This window comes from Ovis canadensis, chromosome 3 (genome assembly GCF_042477335.2).
Source record: "Ovis canadensis isolate MfBH-ARS-UI-01 breed Bighorn chromosome 3, ARS-UI_OviCan_v2, whole genome shotgun sequence".
NCBI lineage: Eukaryota > Metazoa > Chordata > Mammalia > Artiodactyla > Bovidae > Ovis > Ovis canadensis.
The window spans coordinates 136,533,995-136,554,011 of NC_091247.1; the positions used below are offsets into that span (position 1 = coordinate 136,533,995).

The following is a 20,017-nucleotide window of genomic DNA, read 5'->3' on the forward strand; positions in this document are numbered from 1 at the left end:
TATATCTAATCACCTGTGTGGTCTTTGATTTCCTGATCTATAGAATGGGGAGACAGAACCAGACAACTCAGAGCTAACACTGCAAAACTCCCTGACGCGTCCTCCAAGCTATCTTGACTGTGAGAGGGCAACATGGGATAGTCAAAACCCTGGACTTGAAAGACAGACTGCTTTGGTTCCCACCTTGGCACTGTTCTTGTGACCTGTGTGGCCCTGGAAAAATGACTTAGCCTCTCTGTGCTTCAGCTTCCTCGTCTGTAAAATGGAGATAATGATTCTTTGAAGAGTTGTGAGGAATAAATGAGCTAATTCGCATGAAGCACTTAAAAGACTTCCCGGCACAGAAATTAACCATTTTGGTTTCAATAAGATGTACTACTGTTTATCATCCCTATGTTATTTACAAACGTACCGATGTAAAACTAAAAGAAAAACAAGCTCCAAAGTGCTAACAGTGGTTTTCTTTGTCCTGTGGGGTTATGAGGAGTCATTCTTTTTATGATGCTTTTGTATTTTCCAATCTTTAAAAAATAAGGAACCTGAATCACCATTTTGGTAGAAAAGACGCTGGTTTTAAAAATGACTGCTAAGCTTCAGTTCTCTTGGAGTGATCTGTCTATTATTACCTTACATGAAAGCAGTCCGCCAGCATTCTAGCGAAAAGCCATTCCTCATAATGTTTTCCTTCCGGCAGCAGTAACATTTCCACTGTCTCCTCAGTGTTCTGGAACAAAGGCTAACGAAAAGCCTTAAGCCCCGGACACACGTCAAAACCTGACACTGAATCATCTCTGCTCCAACCCAAGCCTCCAGCACAATTACCCCTGGGAGCTCACCTTCCGCATTGGGATGCCAGGCACATCTCAGTCATTACCAGTGTTGCTCAAACACACTGTTCAGGCTTCAAAAGAGGGCTGTTCCCCAGGACATCTCATGTGTACCCCCTAAAGCTCAGAGAGACATGAACAAAAGGAGCAGCATAGCCAAGCAGAGGCACATGAGCCAAACCAAGAGGACTGAAAGGCAGAGTGCGGGCTCCCGTGGAAGCAGACCAGCATGGACTTGAGGCAAGAGAGCCTGAGGCTCTAGGGTCACAGGGGGGCCAAAAGCTGCAGGGGCAGAGAGGTCAGAGCCAGGGCAACAGATAACAACCAGCACCTTAGTCCCAGGGCCAAATACGATGAACCTCTACTCACAGAAAAGCTGCCTGAGCTCGGCCATATTGGGAAAGGGCCAGGTCCTGCAAACAGGCGGCCACTGCCCGGGGCCTGGCGTATTTCAGAGCACACACAAGGGTGGTTTTACAGACACACCCATAAGGGAGCTGCAGGTTCAGGATCCAAAGGTTTTCAGGGTCTCCGCGGCCGAGGTGTCCAAGCCAACACAGCTGACATTCTGCACTATCACTCACTTCAGCCGGAATCTAATTTTCGGTGTAGCATCCGGGCTGTTCCTCTGGCGTGCTGGTCAGAATGTGCTAGGCTTTGCTGGCGTAACAACCAACATCGAAATTCTAGGGGCTTAAGAAAAAGGGAAAGGTCTCTCTCTCATGCATGCTGACAAGCCTGCTTCGAGTCGGCTGAGGGACCCGGGCTGTGGAGGAGGCCCTGCCTCAGGAATGCTGCCGGCGGGGCAGGGTACTCGGTGAACCGTCCCCTGGCTCCTGCAGCCTTCCCCAGAAGTCTCCTGGGCTTCCTGAACTCGATGCACTGGCCCTACCTAACTTCAATCCTGCTTCATGCCCGGGAGGAAAAATACCATGCTAGTGATACGTACCATATCTTATTGGCTAAAAACGCTGAGACAGGTTCTACTGTTATTACCCTTTTACAAATGAGAAACCTGGATGCTGAGAAGCGAATTGCCTAGTAAACAGCAGAACTAGGACTGAAATCCAGGCCGTCTGTCTCCAGAGCCTGTTTCCCTGACAATCATGATTGAGGGCTCTTATTAAGAATCAGGCATTATGCTAAATTTGTTTATATATTCATATATTCTTCACAAATGTATGAACAGAATAATATACAAACACATAAATTGTGGTGCTGGAGAAGACTCTTGAGAGTCCCGTGGATTGCAAGGAGATCAAACCAGTCAATTCTAAAGGAAATCAACCCTGAATATTCATTGAAAGGACTGATGCTGAAGCTCCAGTACTTTGGCCACCTGATGTGAAGATTAGACTCATTGGAAAAGACCCTGATGCTGTGAGAGATTGAAGACAGGAGGAGATAGTAACAGAGGATGAGATGGTTGGATGGTATCACTGACTCAGGAGACATGAGTTTGAGCAAACTCCAGGAAATAGCAAAGGACCGGGAAGCCTGGTGTGCTGCAGTCCATAGGCTCGCATAGAGTTGGATACAACTGAGCAAATGAACAACCAACCAACCCAATCACCGGACCCTGGACTCAAACACTTGCTTTTCTTGCCAACTAAGCCAATCTGCACTGGAAAAATAATTTTGAAGGTCAATAAGCATCCTTATCAAGATGTAATTACTACATCCATGGGGACACCTATACAGAACATTTAAGACCTATATTCGAGAAGGAGGCCACTTCCCCTCCCATAACTATATGCTAGAAATGAAAAATCTGAAAGATGCTCACGTGGTATCCAAAAGGATATGTTATTAGTAAACTGTCTTAGTACAATGTTTGTTCTAATTTGTTCAGACAAAGAACACTTCCTTTCGCAGTTCAAATCTAACAACGGCACATTCTGTTCACGGTGTACAGAATGGGAATTGAGTCACCAGTTTTATCATAAAAGTTTAATTTCTCCCCACCTCTTCCTCTCAGTATCACTGACAAAAGAAAACCTGTAGCATCAAAAGTTCTATTTCTTGATTGGCAGGTAAAGTAAATCTGGAATCAAGGATCATTTGGAACTGGGGCTGAAATGCATGTCCTTTTGAGAGCTCAATCTTTTATTCACAGATCCTGCTAATTAACAGTGTAAGGGAGATTAGGCAAAGTGTTCAGAGATCTCAAAAATAAATTCTTCAAATATCTTCAAGCACTTACAAACACTTTATACTGTAATTAGAAATAATTATCTTCTTGTTAAGCCTCTACCAGGCAACAGTGGTAGGTAACCTACTTAGAGTTACATATACTAGAAAAATACTTATTTCTTCAAAAGAGCTTTCAATTAATGCAAACTAATCCCTTACCAAATTAGTCTGATCTGGTAAAGATTTACTGTATACTTTATAATTTATCTAAGAATTAAAGAGGGGGAGGCCAGATTTAAAAAGACTGTGCCTTGAAAAGCAGAAGAGGAAGGCTATGGTGATGAAAACCAATCTACCCAGAGAACCACCTGTGGCTCAAGGACAGTCCCCGAGTGAGCGTAGGCGAGTGTGAGGCAACATGAGGCAAGGGTGCTGCTGACAAGAGGAGGGAGTCTCTGGGGACCCCGTGTACCTCAAAAACAGGCAAGCTCAGGAAAGGGAAGTGAGCCCCTCACCTCAACCAAGAACTCAGCTTTCTCTTAGGAAGAGTTCACAGTTCCTTTTTTTTTTTTTTTAAAGGATTTTAAAGCTTTATTTCACTGAGGTTAAGACTTCTCCTGACTAGGTTTCTTTTGTTCTAAAGTATCTGTTTTTCAGAGTAGCAATGACATATATATATGCTACCGTGTGCAAAGCGGACAGCTGGCGGGAAGCTGCTGTGTAGCACAGGGCGCTCAGCTCGGCGCTCTGTGCAGACCTAGAGGGTGAGACTGGGGGGGGGGACAGACACGTACACATGGCTGATCACCACGCTGTGCGGCAGAAACCACCACAGTTCCTTCTCGTGGGGAGACGTGGGATGGGGAGCTTTGAAGACGGGGAAACAGGAAGCCCCAGTTTTAATACTAAACACAGAATAAACGTCACTGAGGCTTTTAGTTCCTGTACTCAGAACAAACGGAGGGAAGGGGTGAGTGGGAAGTCCCAGGCGCCAACCTAACAACTTCGGAGGGATTCAGGGATCTGTCCCCAGCATGGTTATTCCCGGTCCATTCCTGGCAGCATCTGTCAGCGAAACAGATCCAGGAAAGGGACCTGAGCACTCACGTTTTGAGGGAGACAGGGGAGGACCATATTCTGTTGCAGGAGAACCTCCCCACCCCCAGGAACCGAGGGAGCAGAGGCAGCTCAGAAGAAGGCAGGTGCCAAGGTCCTGAGCCAGCGGGCAGAGCAGAGCGGTGGCCAGTGGCAGTCTGGGGCAGACAGCCTAGCTCCTGCTAGGCCGGGGCCCAGCCTTCTCCTTTTCCTGGAGCCTTTATTCACTGCCTCCTCTCCTCAAAACACAGAGGGTGGGTGTTCTCGGGAGGGCCACATACTTGAGCAAAGCTTCTGAACGCTAACTACAAAGCCAGCCGTGTCCTGGTGTCTTTCAGCACCTCCAAGCTGAACAAGGTGAGAGAGGGAAACGCATCTCCCTCTCAGACACACAATGATGGATAACTTAACACCAGGGGCAGTGACCTGCAGCAGAAGTCACTCTCAAGAGGGAAGAATCCTTGGAAATCTCATCTGGCCTAATGCCTGTTTTTAAAAGCAGCAGCCTGAGGATGTACCCAACTTACTTTTCATTGCAATCTGCGCTCTCTTCATCCTAGGGGCCTACACAAAAGGGAAAGTAATTTGTCTTGGATTGACATGTATCACTGCTATACTTAAAACAGATAACCACTTGACTGGGGATCAGAAGGCTGGGTGACAATAACAGCTCTGCTCTTGAGTTGCTGTGTGACCCCTGTGGAAGCCTCAACTCAGGTACTTTAGTTGTATATCAGTATCTGGACCACAGGTTCAATGGACCCATCTTACTCTATAATCTTATGAACTCAATTTAAAAAAACTTTCAAATAAAGTACTTAAAAAAATAAAATAACCAACAAGGACTTACTGTATACCACAGGGAACTTGCTCAATACTCTGTAATAACCTAAATGGGAAAAGAATCCGCAGAAGAGATGCATGTATGTGTATAACTGAATCACTCTGCTGTACACCTGATACTAACACAGTGTTGCTAATCAACTATATTCCAACATAAGTACATTTTTTAAAAGTACAGCTGCTTGGATCAATACATAAGGTGGATATAATAGTGAATATGATAGGGGTGTCTATCAGACACCAACCATCAAGTTTCCCTTTTTGCTAGGATACTAGGAAGTTTAGAATCAAATTCAGAGTAACTGTTAGATTTGTCAATGAGTCTATTTGCTTTTCCTTTTTTTTTTTTTTTTGAAATTTTGGATATTATTGCTACTCTACCTATCATATTCTGACTCTTAGTGGAGAGAGGTAGGTGAACTTTAATGAATCTGGGTGTGTCATCTTGCCAAGAGATGAACACTAGACTCTCACTCCCATATGTGACTGGGGGAATGCGGTTGAACACTGAGCTCACACACTGGCACAGTCGCCTCTCTCCCCCTTCCCTAGGGCACCCAGAGAAAGCCACAGGAGTGTCACAACCTGGTCCAAGTCCTTTGAAAAGATGCTACATTAAGACTGAGCCAGAAAACACACTCAGGCCCTAAAGCACCTTCCCCAAGGAAACCTAAGCCTTATAACTGAATTATTCCCTGCAGGCCACGGGTTTAATTTGGTTTTGGTCCTATAACAAACACTGGAGGAGGGGCACAGGTCCTGGATGATCTGTGTAGTATTTAATTCTTTTTTAAACGAATCAGAACATTACTAGATATCAGACATGGCTTAGAAATAACATACTTAAGTTTTGAGGAAGCAAAGGAAAACTAATCTATATTCATTTCTTTCCCTTTGGCAAAACGGGAATTACTTCCTTTGAGCAATTTTATTTTTTCTAACATAAGCCAGCAGTATTACCACCAGATAGCAATTGGAAATAAAAAGCTGCTTTTGGTTTCACAAAAATTATAAATAACATTACTTAAAAAAAAACAAACTTTAATGTCCATGAAAAGTGCACTCAATCAACATTTTTCTATTTATGTAGTATGGAAAAACCACCTGACTGTGAAGTCACGTTGGACCTTCAAATGAGACAATCAAAATAAAAACTCTGACCTCCTTGGACTTAATAAAATTACCTTTTTAAAAGATAAAGCAGATCATGTCCTTTTCAAAAAACTCTTCAAGATCCCTAACGTGTGAAATCCTTAGCAAAGACTTTAAAATTCTTGATCAGAGTCCTCTCAGCCTATACTGCTAGCAGACTCATCCATAATGCAACTGTGAGCACATCCACGCACCAGCACTAAAGTGAGGATGAAGCCTGATACACACTCTCACTTGAATCCCCGCAGCTCCATGACGTAGGGGCCATTACCGATGCTTCATAGATTCAGAAGTGAGGAGCCATCACATAATTTGTGATTACAGCTAATAAGACACAGAACCAACATGTGCACCAAGGTCTAAAGCCTTTAGTGTTCACTGCACTCGGCCAATAAGCTCCTCAATGCTTCACGCACTGGTTCCTCGCCCTAGCACGACCTCTCATACTTCCATCCCCAGGTGTCTTCTGAGGTCTAATCCAAACACTGTGTCTCTCACACAGCCTCCCCCATGCCCCTTTACACTCTCCCCACAAGTACGCCCTTCAGGTGCATACTCTGCAGGTCTGGCAAGCGCGTGTTCTGTTCAGATGTTTTGGGAGAAACATCTGTTCTCCTGCTGTCTTAAAGCCTGGAGGAGGAGGGAATGTCTCCTAGGCCACCTGCGTCCTGGCCCACATTCCTTCTTCAACAGGACCTTGTTATCTGCCGGGTGAATCAATGGTTGACACACAGCCAGCTGGGGCAGCCAGTCATCCCGCGTGCTCACATCCTCTCAGCTGCTTGCATCCGAGATCAAGAAGAACCTGCAGCTGAAGTGCTGCTGGACTGTCTTCAAGACAGACTGGACTGTGGACTGTTAATGGCTCTTGATTCATGTAAGAGGTCAAATATTCAAGAGACTAATGTGTCTCACGGCTCTCTGACGCTCCAAGCGGAATACAGGTGACCGATTATCAATTGATAGATACTAAGACCCTGTCCCATCACTCCATGGGAAATAGACGGGGAAACAGTGGAAACAGGGTCAGACTTTATTTTTTGGGGCTCCAAAATCACTGCAGATGGTGACCGCAGCCATGAAATTAAAAGACGCTTACTCCTTGGAAGAAAAGTTATGACCAACCTAGATAGCATTTTCAAAAGCAGAGACATTCCTTTGCCGACTAAGGTCAGTTTAGTCAAGGCTATGGTTTTTCCAGGGGTCATGTATGGATGTGAGAGTTGGACTGTGAAGAAGGCTGAGCGCCGAAGAATTGATGCTTTTGAACTGAGGTGTTGGAGAAGACTCTTGAGAGTCCCTTGGACTGCAAGGAGATCCAACCAGTCCATTCTAATGGAGATCAGTCCTGAGTGTTCATTGGAAGGAATGATGCTAAAGCTGAAACTCCAGTACTTTGGCCACCTCATGTGAAGAGCTGACTCACTGGAAAAGACTTTGATGTGGGGAGGGATTGGGGGCAGGAGGAGAAGGGGACGACCAAGGATGAGATGGCTGGATGGCATCACGGACTCGATGGACGTGAGTCTGAGTGAACTCCGGGAATTGGTGATGGACAGGGAGGTCTGGCGTGCTGCGATTCATGGGGTCGAAAAGAGTCGGACATGACTGAGCGACTGAACTGACTGACTGAAGACCCACAATGTGCAAGAGGTGTATTCTCTTCCTAAGTGACATTTCGCCTGAGGTTACCATCCTGTCACAGAGAATTAGGTGTCTGTTCCTAACATATCCATGTCTCAACTCAATCCATCATTTGTGGTGGCATGTAAGGAAAGAGTCTTGTACTGCATTAAATGAAAATCTTCAAAAAATAATTTATTCAATGTGCCAGCAAGATTATCAAGACTACAGCTGATCCCTGAACAATGTGGATTTTAACTGCGCAGGTCCACTCGCACACAGTTTTTCAATTGATAGTATAGTACCACACAGTCTGTGGCTGATCGAATCTGAAGATTCAGGGCAAAGAGGGGCAGAAATGAGAGGGGAGTACGGGGCTTGAGCACCCAAAAGTTTCAGTATCCAAGGCGGAGGGGGACGGTCCTGGAACCAATGTCCCAGGGACACCAATGTCGACTGTAGTTCCTTGTCCCTTAGGAAATCACAATTCAATAGAACTGGAACAAAAAAATAAAAGAGCCCTTCTTTCCTCCAAAGCCTAAGAAGGAAATGACTTGATTAAAGGCCAAAAGCAGGGTCCAAGAAAGAACAGAACCTTGGCAAAATAGTTCAAATTTATTTTTAAAAGTTCAGTTCAGTTCACTTGCTCAGTCCTATCCGACTCTTTGTGACCCCATGAATCGCAGCACACCAGGCCTCCCTGTCCATCACCAACTCCCGGAGTTCACTCAGACTCATGTCCATCGAGTCGGTGATGCCATCCAGCCATCTCATCCTTGGTTGTCCCCTTCTCCTCCTGCCCCCAATCCCTCCCAGCATCAGAGTCTTTTCCAATGAGTTAACTCTTCGCATGAGGTGGCCAAAGTACTGGAGTTTCAGCTTTAGCATCATTCCATCCAAAGAACACCCAGGGCTGATCTCCTTCAGAATGGACTGGTTGGATCTCCTTGCAGTCCAAGGGACTCTCAAGAGTCTTCTCCAACACCACAGTTCAAAAGCATCAATTCTTCGGTGCTCAGCCTTCTTCACAGTCCAACTCTCACTCACATCCATACATGACCCCAGGAAAAACCATAGCCTTGACTAGACGGACCTTAGTTGGCAAAGTAATGTCTGTGCTTTTGAATATACTATCTAGGTTGGTCATAACTTTTCTTCCAAGGAGTAAGCGTCTTTTAATTTCATGGCTGCAGTCACCATCTGCAGTGATTTTGGAGCCCCCAAAAATAAAGTCTGACACTGTTTCCACTGTTTCCCCATGTATTTCCCATGAAGTGATGGGACCGGATGCCACGATCTTCATTTTCTGAATGTTGAGCTTTAAGCCAACTTTTTCACTCTCCTCTTTCACTTTCATCAAGAGGCTTTTTAGTTCCTCTTCACTTTCTGCCATAAGGGTGGTGTCATCTGCATATCTGCAGTTATTGCTATTTCTCCCGGCAATCTTGATTCCAGCTTAAGAACTTATGAAGCATCATATACTTTTCTAAATGTCTCACATAGATTATTGTATTTTTCCTTTCAAGAATCTGAGATCAGAACAACTATTTTCCATTTTACAGCTGGGAAAAGGAACTGACTTTTCTGAAGTCATAAAGCTAGCATGTAGAAGAGCTTTCATTCCAGTTGGCTTCAAGGACTAGGCTCTAGTAATATTCCCACCTGCTACTGAGACCTACTGCATATACCAGACTTTCCTAGACATGAATGTGTTTCCCATAATCCCTACAACCCCTAAGATTTTGTTTACTTAAGTCACTATGTTACTGTTAAATGTTACAAAGTAAAAAGTATGTATGGTAGAGAAACCAGAAGGGTGAATACTAACAGATGGATTTAGACAGTTCTTGGTGCCACAAGGCAATTACTGGAGATGTTCTGAATCCAACATTTAATAAGTAAGACAAAACAGTATGCTTAAATCCCAAGACACCATGGGTAATAAAAAAAATGTAGGTTGCTCCTGTTTCAACCATTAAAGATGATTCTCAATGCCAGGGAAACATGCCAGCTTGTGCATCAACTCCCCCTCCTGGCAAAAGCTCCAGTGGATACTGCAGTCATTAAGGGCTGTGCTACCAAGAAGCAGTTCAGAGGGGGCTTCCTTCTCCCACAAACACAGCAGTTCACAAGCACCAGAGTCACATTTCATAGACAACTCACAAGCACCAGAGTCACATTTCATAGACAACTGTCCTCTAGGAACTTACTGTTTTGTAATCTTGGAGGAAGAAAACTACAAAGAAATGAATTGTAGATCGTGATTTTTAAGATAAAGACTATACCATGACCCTTCTAAGAATCCAAGTCTATATTTGGTTTGTATTTCCAAACAGAGGCAACAGCCTTCCAGGGCCACTTATAACACTTGCAGCAACTAGCCAACTCAGATTCAGGGGAAAGCCCTGATTCCAAAGCTGCATGTCCTAAACAGAGATTTAACTGTGTCACAGTGGTGGCATAAATTAGTGGTTTAGAAGCAGAGATTCAGAGCAGGACTATGTAGGTTCATATCCCAGTTCTGCCATATTAATTGTGTCCCCTTGGGCAAGTAGTTACTTACTCTCTCTATGCCTCAGGCTCCTCATCTGTAAAGGGGGAACAGGTATCGACTTCACAGGCTGACTGTGAGGATTAAACGAATTAATGTTTATAAACTGCTTGGAACAGGGCCTCGTACAGAATAACTGCTGTCTAAGTGTAAGCTATCGTTTATTAAACACAGCGTACCACAACGGGTATTCCCCTAGGTCAGGAAGATCCCCTGGAAGAGGAAATGGCAGCCCATTCCAGAATACCTGCGGGGAAGTCCCAAGCACAGAGGAGCCTGGCAGGCTACAGTCTGCGGGGTTGCAAAGAGCTGGACACGATGGAGCACACACGCACACCCAACCCGTGGGAACTTCAGAAAAGTCCAGAACAAGCACAAAGGTGCTGCTGTTGCCATGACTAGGCTCTTCCAGCAGAAGCCGATCACTGCCCCCACCCCATGGAATCTGCTTGTGTCTGCATCTAGCTGCACACAGAGAAGAGACACGGCAAGCAGGGTGTCAAACTCACATCAGGAGGTGCCTTAAGGATCGAGTGTCAATGAGCCTGAATAGTAAAGCTAAGACTTCTTTAAAAATGCCAGCATCGCTCATTATTAGAGAAATACAAATCAAAACTACAATGAGGTATCACCTTACACCAGTCAGAATGGCCATCATTAAAAAAAAATTTACGAATAATAAATGCTGGCGATGGGGTGGAGAAAAGGGATCCCTCTTGCACTATTGGTGGGAATATAAACTGATACAGCCACTATGGAGAACAGTTTGAAGATTCCTTTAAAAACTAGGAATAAAACTACCATATGACCCAACAATTTCACTATTAGACACATACCCTGGAGAAACCATAACTGAAAAAGACACATGCACCCCAATGCTCATTGCAGCACTATTTACAATGATTGGGACCTGGAAGCAACCTAGATGTCCATCAACAAATGAATGGATGAAGTTGTGCTGCCTATACACAGCAGAATATTACTCAGCCATAAAAAGGAAAGCATTTGACTCAGTTCTAATAAGAGGGATGAACCTAGAGCCTAATATACAGTGAAGTCAGTCAGAAAGAGAAAGACAAAAATCGTGTATTAACTCATATATAGGACTCTAGGAAGATGGTACTGATGAACCCTTGTGCAGGGCCGCGGTGGAGACGCAGACATACAGAACAGACTTGTGGGGACGGTGGGGAAGTGGGCCACGTTGAGAGAGGAGACTGGAACACACACATTGCCGTATGTAAAATCGGACAGCCAGCAGAAGTTTAATCACGCAGGGGGCCCAAATCCGCTGCTCTGTGATAACCCAGAGGGGCGGGATGCGGTGGGAGGCGAGAGGGAGGTTCAAGAGGGAGGGGAGTATGTATACCTATGGCTAATCCATGTTGATATACGGCAGAAACCAACACAGTATTGTAAAGTAAAATAAAGTAAAAATAAAAATTAAAAAAAAAAGACCTGATGCAGCCAAATAAATATTAAAAATAAAATAAAATAAAAATAAATACATTTTTTAAAATGCCAGTCAAAAGCAGATGACCTAGTATATGAGTGATTTAATCTAACTTTTAAAAAGGTTCAGTTCAGTTGCTCAGTCATGTCCGACTCTGCGACCCCATGAATCGCAACACGCCAGGCCTCCCTGTCCATCACCAACTCCTGGACTTCACTCAGACTCATGTCCATTGAGTCGGTGATGCCATCCAGCCATCTCATCCTCTGTTGTCCCCTTCTCCTCCTGCCCCCAATCCCTCCCAGCATCAGAGTCTTTTCCAATGAGTCAACTCTTTGCATGAGGTGGCCAAAGTACCGGAGTTTCAGCTTTAGCATCATTCCTTCCAAAGAAATCCCAGGGCTGATCTCCTTCAGAATGGACTGGTTGGATCTCCTTGCAGTCCAAGGGACTCTCAAGAGTCTTCTCCAACACCACAGTTCAAAAGCATCAATTCTTCGGCACTCAGCCTTCTTCACAGTCCAACTCTCACATCCATACATGACCACAGGAAAAACCACAGCCTTGACTAGACGGACCTTAGTTGGCAAAGTGATGTCTCTGCTTTTGAATATGCTATCTAGGTTGGTCATAACTTTTTTTCCAAGGAGTAAGCGTCTTTTAATTTCATGGCTGCAGTCACCATCTGCAGTGATTTTGGAGCCCAAAGTAATAAAGTCTGACACTGTTTCCACTGTTTCTCCATCTATTTCCCATGAAGTGATGGGGCTGGATGCCATACGGTATCTTAAATGATTAAAATTTTAAAGCTCAATATCTGGTCCTTAATTTTTAAATAAATTCATTACTTTTCTATGTTGCTATTTTCGGTAAAACCAGAACTCTAAATTAAGACCTAAAGACAGATATCTAACATTTCTCATCTCTAAGTCTTTAAGCCAAACAAGAGGAAATTGTATTAGATGAGCTTATCTAATGATGATAATTTGCTACTTTTTCTAAAGAGCCTCCCAAATTACTTCTTGAGAGTATAATGTCATGGAAGCTTGTCTTTATAGATAAAGTGTGGAATTTTTTTTCAGCCAGGTTACAGTTAATTCTACGACCTTATCTATCAATGACAACATTCTCTAATTTTGCCTAGGTTCTCTCTCCTTCAACCCTTATTCAAATTGCCACCAAATTCTGTTATTTCTTTGTGCAATAATTCCTCTCTAGATTGACACTTTCTCGCTATTTCTGGGTCTGTCTTGCTGATTGCAATCCCACCCCTACCTTACCCTACACAAAGGTGTCCTGTCCATAGAGGGTCATCACGCTAATTTTCTAAGCTTCCACTTTCATCACATTAAAGCAAGATACTCAAGATGCACAATGGTTCTTACTTTAATACAGAAATCAGGTTCTTCCTCCTCTTGGTACTTAATCTGAGTGTTTTTTCCCATTTCAGCTCTTCATTGTCTTCCTCCTTTCTACCAACCACCCACCAGACAGATCCCGATGCCATTGTACACTGAACACGTTTTTGTACTTTTTTTTTACCCTTAATACTTACATCATTCCCAGTGGATACACCATTTCAAAAGTCTCTGTCTTACCCCAATTCTACCACTCTTTCAAGATCTCTTCCATGAGGTCCACGTCCCATCCTTCCCGATTCATTTTGGCTCTTATTTATACGGTCCAGTTGGTTCCTACTTGTTTTATCTTTCTTGCTGGATTTTTAGGTTACTAGGAGTATTCACTTTTCAGACGCCACACAATACTCAGCACAGAACTGGCAATATCACTGGGTAGCAAATACTTATTATAACCAACTTCCCTATGCTATAAAGCAATATATTCCTAATTCTGAATGAGACCACAGTAAGAAATACACATGTACCACGACATACATACATATGTGTGCATGTACACACACATACATAACCAAAACATAAATTTTATAAAGCAAGTACTTATCTTTATATATGCAATGCAACTATATTTTTAAAAAACATGGCTAACACTTTTAAAACATTTAACATGACAACTGCATATTAGTAAATCATAATTAATTCTGTTAGGTATGTTAATTTTATTAGGTAGAAAAAGTCCTTGTTTTTAAATACATATCAGAAACAATATAACTTACTTTGAAAAAGACTACACACACACACACACACAGACACAAAGGAAATGTGAAAAATTTTAATTGCCGAATCTGATAACATGGATGGGTGTTTGCTATACTCTTCCTTCTAGCTTCCCATCTAAAAATATAAAATGATAGTTGCTAGCCATTAAATCTATTTCATAACCAACTAATGGGTTTCTATCTTGTTTGAAAAAAATGTGCTTTATAATTAAGAAAAAGACATAAACCACTTGTTTCTATGTTTACTAATTATATGTAAGGAGACTCTAACATACTGAAGGGGGCTTCCCCTGGTGGCTGGCTCAGTGGCAAACAATCCACCTGCCAGTTTATGCCGTCTCAAGTCAGACATGACTTAGTGATTAAACAACAACATACTGAAGAATGTTCTGTAGTTACTTCCTGGCCAGTAGGTCAATAAGGGATTTAATCTTCCACTGCTATGAGCCACTAATCTCTCCTTTAAAATCCTTTCTATGGAACTTTCTGTGAAACACAACTATCTTAGCAGGAAGGTATAAGATTAAGGACTAATTTTTTACTTGCAGAGATCACAGAATCAGAATTTACCTTCAGACTTCTCATCCTAAGAATAATCTTTGTGGTTTTCATCAAGGCTTGAAAAGAGTAACATCTGGGAATGTTCAAAAGGATGCACTGGAACTGAAACGTTCTAATAAACACGCACATTGGTTAAGACAGTCCCCTTCCTTTCCCTGTAAGCACTGGGTCTAGTAAAACAGTAAGTTTCACAGTCAGTCAGTAACGCCTTAGTTTAACTGACCGGAATAGGGAAGCATTATAGATGAGTGACAGAAATTTCCAGGTAACTAGAATTCTTACCATTTAGGGGCCAATATATTAAGTCTTGCTGATTGCAGATTTCTAAATTACGAACTTCCCATGACTGCTTTCCTGTTGACTGAGATCACCCATATGACCCAGTCTGAACTGTGACACAGCATCCTGACCTCAGGAAGAAACCTGGTCTAGATCCACGTGGGACCTGGGGTCTAGTTAGCCCTCCAGTCTTAGGTCCCTCATTTGAGAAAATGAAGCGGCTGAACTCTGCAACCTCTGTGCCTTTGCAGCTCTTCTTCTCCACAATTCTATTACTACTAGGTCTGTAAAGCTGGCTGCTCTCAGCACATACCAATGAACACACGTTGAATATTTACACTTCCGCATAATGAATTTTACTCACCAAAATGAAAATCAAGCAAAAAGCAGTTAAAAATAATATGCAGCAAGGAAAAAAAAAAAAACAAAGAAAGAAAAAGAACAGTTTTTAACATACCACATAAGTGGATCCCAATAACATCATTCTTAATGAAAGAAACTATAAACCAAGAAGGACATGCTCTGTGATTCCAGCGATTGGGATGTCAAACTGGTTATGCGTGTGGGGAAGCAGAGAGGACCTGCCAGAAGATGGCACAGTGGAGTGCTAGATGCTGACCAGGCCGATGCAAGGGATAGTTACATGGTGCAACACAGGCAGAAGCCATTCAACTGTACATTCAGACGTAACCACGTTACCACAAGTTATTCTTCAAAAGAGTAAAAAAAAAAAAAATGCAAAAAAATCATAGAAAATTGAAAATTACTGTCAAAATTACTATTTTATCTTTACAGGACCTAAAACATGGCAGGTATTCAATAAATGCATATTGACTAACATATGAAACTGTTCGATTCTAGCAGGAAAGGAATTTTCAGCGGTGTGTCCATTCACACTTTTGGTCAGCCCTTTCACATTTTTAATGTTTCTGAAATTTTCATGATACTCTCTTACAAATATTTGTTTTTAATACCCGGATAGAGAAGAGCAAATGTACCAAATACAGAAAAAGAGTAGAAATCCGCGTGATACACTAGCAAGGCACTAATACTTACGATGTAACTAAATACCTCAGATTTAAACGCAAAAATATTTTATCTTACATTCTGCAAAATGCAGTAAAATCCTAAATACCATGTTGATGCAGATTGAAAATGACCTGGTTCAGTACATGATAGTTATTTAGAAAGCCAGTTTTTCTCAAAGAGGCTGAGAAACCTCTTTGCACACCACACCAAGTACAACTAGGGCTTACTCATTTATAAGACCAAATTATTTTTATGACAGTTAATAGAACTGATTAATTTAGGTTCCAAGCCAGGCCCCCTAAGATACAGAACTCACACTCAAAAAATGTTTTCATGGGCATTTTTGTGAGCCACACAGTATGCTAAAAGCGCTGGCGTCAGAAAGATGAAATGATAAACTCTACCCTAGGAGTTCACTGTTTGGGCTGGAGACACACAGAGCCACACAACTGTAGAAAAATGTAGTAGGTACTCTAAGAAATAAAAAAGTGGAAATACTGGACACAGAAGGCTTCAGTGAGGCATCTTCCAAGATGCTATCTGACCTGGGCTTGGAAGGGGAGGCCAAGAGAGACCACAATGGGTCCACAGAGGCAGACTGCAGAATATTTAGGAAACAAAGTTTCTTCAGATGTCTAGAATTTATAACAACTAAATGGGTCATTCTAAGTCAGGCTAGGGCCAAAAAAAAAAAAAGTGCAAGGCAAGAATTTCTAAAGGAAGGAGACATGAAATGCTGAAGAATACAGACAGTCTGTGCCAGGCTCTATGTAAACCATGTTAGACTTGATACTTCATCATGCAGGCAAGGTGAAGCTGGGATTTTTTAAGTGATTGGGAAATTTTTTTAATCATAAAAAATAAGATACTGAGAAATAGAGAAGCTGAAATGTCAAAAAGAGTAGGGGAAAAAAAATCAACCACGCTGCTGCTAAGTCTCTTCAGTCGTGTCCGACTCTGTGCGACCCCAGAGACGGTAGCCCACGAGGCTCCCCGGTCCCTGGGATTCTCCAGGCAGGAACACTGGAGTGGGTTGCCATTTCCTTCTCCAATGCATGAAAGTGAAAAGGGAAAGTGAAGTCGCTCATTCGTATAGCCCCACCCTAAAAACAGACACTGCTCAGACTCTCAGTAATTTTTTTGAAACACAGAGCTATAACTATACTTACTGTACATAAGGATTTCAGACTTGGTTCATGTACTGTTCACATTCACATAAGATTTATTCATGAATTTGTAAGACTCCATCAATACTGTGCCTGTATATTCACTGCACTGCATAGCAACACTACCGGGAAGCAGGGATCAGGCAACCAGATCTATTAAAAAAAATTATTTGAAGTTAAGGACAGCTGAATTCTCCCCTAAAACAACAGTGCCCATCACATGATGGGAAATCAGGCATTCTGCCTCAGAAACATGATTGGTGATTTATCCCATCTTTACTCATCTCTTTGCAAGGGATCTGAAATGCTAAACTAATTATCACAGCGGCTGGTGCTTTATCAGAGGGTTTTTTGACAGATTGCAAAGGACAAAATTTTACCTAGGATGAAAGAAAAGGCCAGAATTAAAAATGACTTCCCTGAAGGGTACAATTCCTTTTGTCTTTTATTTACAGATTGAAAAAAGAAATCCTTCAATGTATGCGTGTTACAAATTATATTCTCTTCACTGTAAGCCATGGTTACAAAAACATCTCAGATTCTTCTGCCTGCAGGAAGGCACCACAGTAACCCTGCTCTACACTATCCATCTATTATGACTCAAATTCTGTAAGAAAAAAATATATAAAAAATCCAAATTAGATTAGTGAAAGAGGGGGAAAAAGGCTGTGAAGGATAGAAGGTAGTTTGGGAAATTTCGATGACAGATGCTTTCATTTCTCTTTACTGGGAACTGAAACCAAATCATAGGCCAGTACCTGGCTCAGAGCCCTAACTTTCCAACAAGACTGTAAAAACTCTGAGACAGGACACCTGCTCTGAGCTTATCACAGAACTGCTTTGTGCAGAATTACCATTGGAAAACACATTAACTTTATACCCAAATGGAAGAATGCCTTTCTTAAAAGGCTTTATTCAAGCCTACTTCCCTAAGATATACGAATGGTGGGATATTCTCTTGCCTAATACTGGGAAAGCCCATGAACTTATTAAGACTCTAAAAGGGCGGCTAACTATACACGAATATTCCAAAGTAGTACACTTTATTAATCAGACTCAGTCCATCTACCTTATTCAGCATTCCAAAATGTTAGAGGACCATCTGTTCAAGATTTCACCAACTGAGAAAATTATGAAAACTCATTCAGCCCAAGATGTGATCCTGAATGTGATGAACAGAAACTCTTTGATTTCTATAGTTGATGATACCTGTGATGTCATTCATTACTTCAGATGTTCATTTGACTCATGTTTTATTACTGAGGCCACGTTAAATATATCCATAAGGACCACAATCCCTGTGTCAGAGAAAATTTTGCTCAACCACTTTTTGTCCTAGATTAACATATAGTCAACAATTACTGAACATATTCTTCATACTACAGGACTGACTCAAAGTGCTCCTACCTAATCAGAGGGATGGGTGTATTTATTTTATTAAGGGGCATATCCTTCAAAGAAGCTGCACTTTATATATAAAAAGGGGGAAAGTGACAAACATAACTGGGCAAGGATTAAACGGCAGACTTGGGCATCATCATTTATTTACCACTAATAGAGCATCTGTCATCAAAAGTTTCAATAAGTCTTGCCAAATGTTCTTGACCCAACCTACGATATAATTATCTGAAAGTGTTCCAAATCACTTCTGAATTTCACACTGAACAAACAGTAGCCATTCAGGCTTGGGGGGCTCATTGCTAAGTCTTTTCTCCCCCTTGCCTCACATATCACTAAGTTTCTTTTTTTATCTTCTAACACCTAACCCTTCCTTTCTCTCCGACATCTGATACTTGCTTGTTCAAGTCTTCTATACTGAACCTGCAACCGTCTCTTGACTCATCTCACTGTTTCTAGGCTGCCCCATCAGTGATCACCACAGGCTGTCTACAGCAGGGGCCCCCAACTTCCAGGATCTAACGCCTGATGATCTGAGGTGGAGCTGATGTAGTAACAATAGAAATGAAGGGCACAATAAATGGCATGGGCTTAAATGACCCCCAAACCAGCCCCTACAACCAGTCCGTGGAAAAACTGTCTCCCGTGCAATGGGTCCCTGGGGACCGATGCTAAATTCGGTTAGAAAAGTCAAGGTCCTCCATGTCTTGACCCAAATCTGTCTCTCTCTAGATTTTGTACACCGGAGAAGGCGATGGCACCCCACTCCAGTACTTTTGCCTGGAAAATCCCATGGATGGAGGAGCCTGGTAGGCTGCAGTCCATGGGGTCGCTGAGGGTCAGATACAACTAAGCGACTTCACTTTCACTTTTCACTTTCCTGCACTGGAGAAGGACATGGCCACCCACTCCAGTGTTCTTGCCTGGAAAATCCCAGGGATGGCGGAGCCTGGTGGGCTGCCGTCTATGGGGTCACACAGAGTCAGACATGACTGATGCGACTTAGCAGCAGCAGCAGACTTTGTACACACACCCTCTTACCTAGACCAAATGACTTGACTTAGTGATCTCTGACTAGGTCAACATGCCCAGATCACTTCTATTAACTCATTTCACCTGTGCTCAAGAGCACCCCCCAACATGCCGACCAACCACCCCTTCCACCTCCACCATCTCCTTGGTGCCTGCCACATGCCCAACAGCATGACAGACGTTTGACGTTTCTAATCCTCACCTCAGTCCTACAAGTTATGGTTCATCTATCATGATGAGTATCAAAGAAATCAAAGACTTTGACAAATTCACAAATTGGTGCCAGATGAGCTCAAGCTCGGGGCTTAGTCCATAGCCTATGTTCTTTCTAAAGCCTCAGGCTTCCTGGAATACCATCCCCCACTCTCTCCTTACCAAAACCTTGGGGTTCCTTCAGAGTCTGATTCAATTTAACCTCTTCTACCCAAAGGTGCTTCTCATCACCTCCAGTCTAGTAAACAGTGCTTACTCAGAACCTCTGCTGCTCTTATTGTCTGAGTTTGTCTGGTTGCAGTAAATTCTTTACTACCTCTTATTATTAATTGCCTTATTTTCCCCCTTGTTCATAGTCCCACAGCCTCATGTTGCCTCTTGAACACAGAAGGCGCTCAACTGTCCTATAACTGAGTTGCTCTCTACTTTGACAGCATGTCCTATGGGTAAAATTTGATACCAGCAGGATAATTTCAGTAACCAAATAAAAGATTCAATATGATGTCACAAACCAAGAAGATCAGC

General features: G+C 42.6%; 1 protein-coding gene across 12 annotated transcripts in view; it reads right to left on the minus strand.

Moving 5' to 3' along the window:
- Positions 1-20,017, minus strand: part of TMCC3 (transmembrane and coiled-coil domain family 3) — a 286,569-nt gene that overhangs the window by 14,470 nt on the left and 252,082 nt on the right. The window contains exon 1 of one of the 12 annotated variants that reach the window (XM_069584202.1): positions 837-1,698. The exons of the other annotated variants lie outside the window; for them this stretch is intronic. Within the exon in view, the coding sequence (XP_069440303.1) occupies positions 837-871 (35 nt within the window). The 5' untranslated portion in view covers positions 872-1,698. Of the gene's footprint in view, positions 1-836; positions 1,699-20,017 lie in introns of those variants that run through there. 12 annotated transcript variants of the gene reach the window in all.